Source organism: Polistes fuscatus, unplaced genomic scaffold, assembly GCF_010416935.1.
Source record: "Polistes fuscatus isolate 324 unplaced genomic scaffold, CU_Pfus_HIC Scaffold9, whole genome shotgun sequence".
Classification (NCBI taxonomy): domain Eukaryota; kingdom Metazoa; phylum Arthropoda; class Insecta; order Hymenoptera; family Vespidae; genus Polistes; species Polistes fuscatus.
In genome coordinates, this window is record NW_025113173.1 from 2,481,025 (window position 1) to 2,487,131 (window position 6,107).

General features: G+C 31.2%; 1 protein-coding gene across 1 annotated transcript in view; it reads left to right on the forward strand.

Moving 5' to 3' along the window:
- Nucleotides 1–2,751, forward strand: part of LOC122525730 (neuronal growth regulator 1-like) — a 3,735-nt gene extending 984 nt beyond the window's left edge. The window contains exons 2-5 of the mRNA XM_043648656.1: nucleotides 665–789; nucleotides 1,145–1,352; nucleotides 2,009–2,164; nucleotides 2,407–2,751. Of these exons, the coding sequence (XP_043504591.1) occupies nucleotides 665–789; nucleotides 1,145–1,352; nucleotides 2,009–2,164; nucleotides 2,407–2,471 (554 nt within the window). The 3' untranslated portion in view covers nucleotides 2,472–2,751. The remainder of the gene's footprint in view (nucleotides 1–664; nucleotides 790–1,144; nucleotides 1,353–2,008; nucleotides 2,165–2,406) is intronic.
- The last annotated feature ends 3,356 nt before the right edge of the window (nucleotides 2,752–6,107 follow it).

Sequence of the window (6,107 nt, forward strand, 5' to 3'; positions counted from 1 at the left end):
GCACTTTCTTATAATTACTAAACACAAGTTATTTACATAAATAAATAATATTTCAAATATAATTAACTGCTGCGAGAAAGTATGAAATATGAAAAAGTTTGATGAAATGATAAACACAAACACACACACACATATACACACAACGAGTCTCAGATTTATTTTTTAATATTATATCTCAAAATAAAATTATTATTATTATCCTATTTTCGAATACACGCGGAATAGATATTTCACTTCGTTTGTATTAAATATTTAAAAAATTGTAATAAAATAATAAAATATTGTATATAATAAATAATAAAAAATTGTAATATTAATTAAATATTAATTAATAAAAAAAATCTTTGGAAAAGTATATCACTTCGTATAATTTTCTAGAAAAAAAAAAAATAAAATAATGTTGATTTATTTTCATCGTACATTTAAGTAAAAGAAAAGTAAATGAAAATAGGTTGTGAACACGTAGAATCATCATTTTCTATCGATTGAACAGATAAACGTTCCTTTTAGATTGCCAATCGATGTAATCATCCCGATGATGTTTCTTTCAGCGACAGTTCATAAACGAGAGAACTGATCGATCTGAAAATGCTTTTTCATCGCATTAAAACATTTATAGCTCGCTTAATTCGTGACATTATCTTGCACTTTATTCTTACGACAGAGCTTAGTACAACATTGTCGAATCTTATCGCAAAAGCTAACAGCGAACAGCTTAGTTTACAAATGGAAAATATATTCTCGGACAAATGGACCAATGAATCTCTTTTCCGACAAATTTTGTCGAAAGTGTATTTTCATTACTCTCTTTCTCTCTCTTTCTTGCTTTCTCGTTTGTCTAACAACGAAATTACGAAAGAAAGTCTTCTCCATTCGATTTAATTTTACAACAGCAAATTTTCCTTATTACCGGTGAATATGCAAACATCCTTTCGTTTTGTTATCCCTCTCTCTCTCTCTCTTTATTTCACTTTTTCTTTCTCTTTCTCTTTTCTCTTTTCTTTTGCTCTTCCTTTCCTTTCTATTTTAGAAACACGAGAGAAATAGAAATTTACTCGCGAATATATAAAGTCGAAGGAACCATTTACCATAGACCGTATTCACGAGCAGCAAGCAAGCCTTTGCATCATAACGTGTTTTTCAGGTAGCCTGGGTTCGGGTCGATACTCAAACGATATTGTCGATCCACATAAATGTGATTACTCAGAACCCACGGATCTCTTTATCGTACAACGACCATCGTTCATGGTACCTTCATATAAAGAAAACGCAGGAGAGCGATCGTGGATGGTACATGTGTCAAGTTAACACAGACCCCATGAGATACAAGCAAGGTTACGTACAAGTTGTAGGTAAGATATATTTTATCTAGTTTTTATTTACTTTATGCAAATGAATATCAACTCGCTTCAATTATTCCTTCTGACTTTGTAATTTGATTTATATCCATTCAATTATTTTACTTATTTCGCGTGTATATACACAGATAGATAGATTTTCAATTTGATTCTTTCATTTGGAAATGTTACACGTATTATTTTTTCATCATTTATATTTCTGTCGAAAACAGTTTATACGAGTAATTGAATATATTGATTTTTCACAAACACACACACACACACAGCTTTCAAAAATAATTCCATTTAGGAAATAATAAATATATTTATGCGACCTATTTCTAATTTTACACGTGGAAAGTTCAAATGATTATTTTTACCATATTTATATCGATTATATGATTAACTTCATGAATTTTAACGTAAAAAACTAACTGTTAAATAAGTCAAGTATTCATTAATTCAAGTTTTCCGGTATAGTCTAAACCGTCAACTATAAAAAGCACATCTTTATCTAACGTATTTCTAATTCTTAAACTATTCATATAGAATATAAATTAATATCGATTAAGATAAACGTGATTAAATTTTCATTGCAAAAAAATATAAATGTAAAATATAAATTTCTAACACATAACCGTAGTTAAATTTAAACATTATTTTTTTTACAGTACCACCATCAATAATTGACAAGGATACCAGTACGGATATGGTTGTAAGAGAAGCAACGAATGTAACGTTGACCTGTAAAGCAAAAGGTTATCCAATCCCTTACGTGATGTGGCGACGAGCAGATGGCAAAAGCATAGGCTACGATGGAAAACAAGGTGAGTTAGACAGAGATAGAAAGATAGAGAGAGAGAAAGAGTCGCTGATTATGATTAATTAAGCATGATCATCACCATTGAGGTACCACTAACAGTAACGAAGCTATCGTTCGATGATTTTCGTTGTTCTTGGTAAGTTGAACATCGAACGAAACGGAACAGAACGGAACAGAACGGTTAGAGAGGAGTAGAGAAGTGTCAGGTTCCACTCGATAACAACAGCAACAACAAACCTTCCACAGGATGCACCTATGCTATGGTCAAATGGAGAATGACGTTGGTGGTTGGACGAATGCGTTGGGTGTAAATTAAACCATTACGGATCAGGAGTTGGTGACTGACAGTGAGTTTCGTTTTAACAAGGACAAATGTATAATACCAAAGCGTGTATAATACCTAACAGTTGTCATCGTCACCATTTCAAAACCACTCGGTAGGTTGAATAAGCAAGGATGCCAGAAATTAGTCTAATTATCATCGATAAAGCCTGTAATATCCGATAAGTGAACGACACAGACGAATTTTCGAAATGGGATGCTTCATTGGGCAATAGTTAACTTCAAGATATAGTTGAATTCATACGAAAAGAGAGAGAGAGAGAGGGTGAGAGAGAAGGATAAAAGATGATCGAACAATTAAGTGAGCAGACCGTGTTCATCGAGATTAAGATTTAATCGAGCGTCCTAAAAAGTTCACTTTTAAGCCGGATCGAAAATCAGAAAGAGGATTCGGACCTATAGGAACAATACCGATCGTTTGTTCTAATCCAATCTGAAGTGGACGAGAAGAAGATCGAAAGTGTCGACGGATATAATGTATAACGTAAGAAAATGGGATGTATAAAGTGTTTAGATAAAATTAGTATGGGACTTCAAATTCTCGTTAAGTAAAAACATTGATTTCAAAGTTAACCGATACAAATTTTCTAATCCAATCTGAAGTGGACGAGAAAAGACAATCGAAAGTGTCGACGGATATAATGTACAACGTAAGAAGATGGGATATATAAAGCGTTTAGATAAAATTAGTATGGGATTTCACATTCTAAAAACATTGATTTCAAAGTTAACCGATACAAATGTTCTAATCCAATCTGAAGTGGACGAGAAGAGAAAATCGAAAATGTCGATGGATATAATTTATAACGTAAGAAAATAATGAAGTGTTTAGATAAAATTAGTATGGGATTTCAAATTCTCGTAAGTAAAAACATTGATTTCAAAGTTAACCGATACAAATGTTCTAATCCAATCTGAAGTAGACGAGAGAAGAAGATCGAAAGTGTCGACGGATATAATTTATAACGTAAAAAAATGGGATATATAAAGTGTTTAGATAAAATTAGCATGGGACTTCAAATTTTCGTTAAGTAAAAACATTGATTTCAAAGTTAACCGATACAAATGTTCTAATCCAATCTGAAAAGGACGAGAGAAGAAGATCGAAAGTGTCGACGGATATAATATACAACGTAAGAAAATGGAATACATAAGGTGTTTAGATAAAATTAGTATGGGATTTCACATTCTAAAAACATTGATTTCAAAGTAAACTGATACAAATGTTCTAATCCAATCTGAAGTGGACGAGAAGAGAAGATCGAAAGTGTCGATGGATATAATGTATAACGTAAGAAAATGGGATGTATAAAGTGTTTAGATAAAATTAGTATGGGACTTCAAATTCTCGTTAAGTAAAAACATTGATTTCAAAGTTAACCGATGGAAATGTTCTAATCCAATCCGAAGTGGACGAGAGAAGAAGATCGAAAGTGTCGACGGATATAATGTATAACGTAAGAAGATAGGATATATAAAGTGTTTAGATAAAATTAGTATGGGATTTCAAATTCTCGTAAGTAAAAACATTGATTTCAAAATTAACCGATACAAATGTTCTAATCCAATCTGAAGTGGACGAGAGAAGAAAATCGAAACTGTTGATAAATATAATGTATAACATAATAAAATGGGATATATAAAGTGTTTAGATAAAATTAGTATGGGATTTCAAATCCTCGTTAAATAAAAACATTGATTTCAAAATTAACCGATACAAATGTTCTAATCCAATCTGAAGTGGACGAGAGAAGAAGATCGAAAGTGTCGACGGATATAATTTATAACGTAAAAAAATGGGATATATAAAGTGTTTAGATAAAATTAGTATGGGATTCCACATTCTAAAAACATTGATTTCAAAGTTAACCGATACAAATGTTCTAATCCAATCTGAAGTGGACGAGAGAAGAAGATCGAAAGTGTCGACGGATATAATTTATAACGTAAAAAAATGGGATATATAAAGCGTTTAGATAAAATTAGCATGGGATTTCACATTCTAAAAACATTGATTTCAAAGTTAACCGATACAAATGTTCTAATCCAATCTGAAGTGGACGAGAGGAGAAGATCGAAAGTGTCGATGGATATAATGTATAACGTAAGAAAATGGGATATATAAAGTGTTTAGATAAAATTAGCATGGGATTTCTAATTCTCGTTAAGTATAAACATCGATTTCAAAGTTAACCGATACAAGTGTTCTAATCCAATCTGAAGTGGACGAGAAAAGAAGATCGAAAGTGTCGATAGATATAATTTACAACGTAAGAAGATGGGATATATAAAGTGTTTAGATAAAATTAGTATGGGATTTCAAATTCTCGTAAGTAAAAACATTGATTTCAAAATTAACCGATACAAATGTTCTAATCCAATCTGAAGTGGACGAGAGAAGAAAATCGAAACTGTTGATAAATATAATGTATAACATAATAAAATGGGATGTATAAAGTGTTTAGATAAAATTAGTATGGGATTTCACATTCTAAAAACATTGATTTTAAAGTTAACCGATACAAATGTTCTAATCCAATCTGAAGTGGACGAGAGAAGAAGATCGAAAGTGTCGATGGATATAATTTATAACGTAAGAAAATGGGATAAATAAAGTGTTTAGATAAAATTAGTATGGGATTTCACATTCTAAAAACATTGATTTCAAAGTTAACCGATACAAATGTTCTAATCCAATCTGAAGTGGACGAGAGAAGAAGATCGAAAGTGTCGATGGATATAATGTATAACGTAAGAAGATAGGATATATAAAGTGTTTAGATAAAATTAGTATGGGAATTCACATTCTAAAAACATTGATTTCAAAGTTAACCGATACAAATGTTCTAATCCAATCTGAAGTGGACGAGAAGAGAAAATCGAAAGTGTCGATGGATATAATGTATAACGTAAGAAGATGAGATATATAAAGTGTTTAGATAAAATTAGTATGGGATTTCAAATTCTCGTTAAGTAAAAACATCGATTTCAAAGTTAACCGATACAAATGTTCTAATCCACTCTGAAATGGATGAGAGAAGAAGATCGAAAGTGTCGACGGATATAATTTATAACGTAAAAAAATGGGATATATAAAGTGTTTAGATAAAATTAGTATGGGATTTCACATTCTAAAAACATTGATTTCAAAGTTAACCGATACAAATATTCTAATCTAATCTGAAGTGGACGAGAGAAGAAGATCAAAAGTGTCGACGGATATAATATACAAAGTAAGAAGATGGGATATATAAAGTTTTTAGATAAAATTAGCATGGGACTTCAAATTCTAAAAACATTGAGTTCAAAGTTAACCGATACAAATTTTTTATTGATTATTATATATTACGATTTTATTTACCGAAATATTTACCTATCAACCTAATCTACTACCTAATCTATCAACTCTACCTAGGTTACTCGATAAAATAATTAAAATCCAATATGATGGAAAACGTAGTAGGGGGGAATGGGTGGGGGTGGGGGTGATGTAAGATCGAACGAGTAATCTCGAGTAGGTGCATTGATATAACAAAGTAAAATATATGGGTTATACCGGGTGATGAGATTGAGATTTAATACGATCCATCCCCGTTATATCGAGG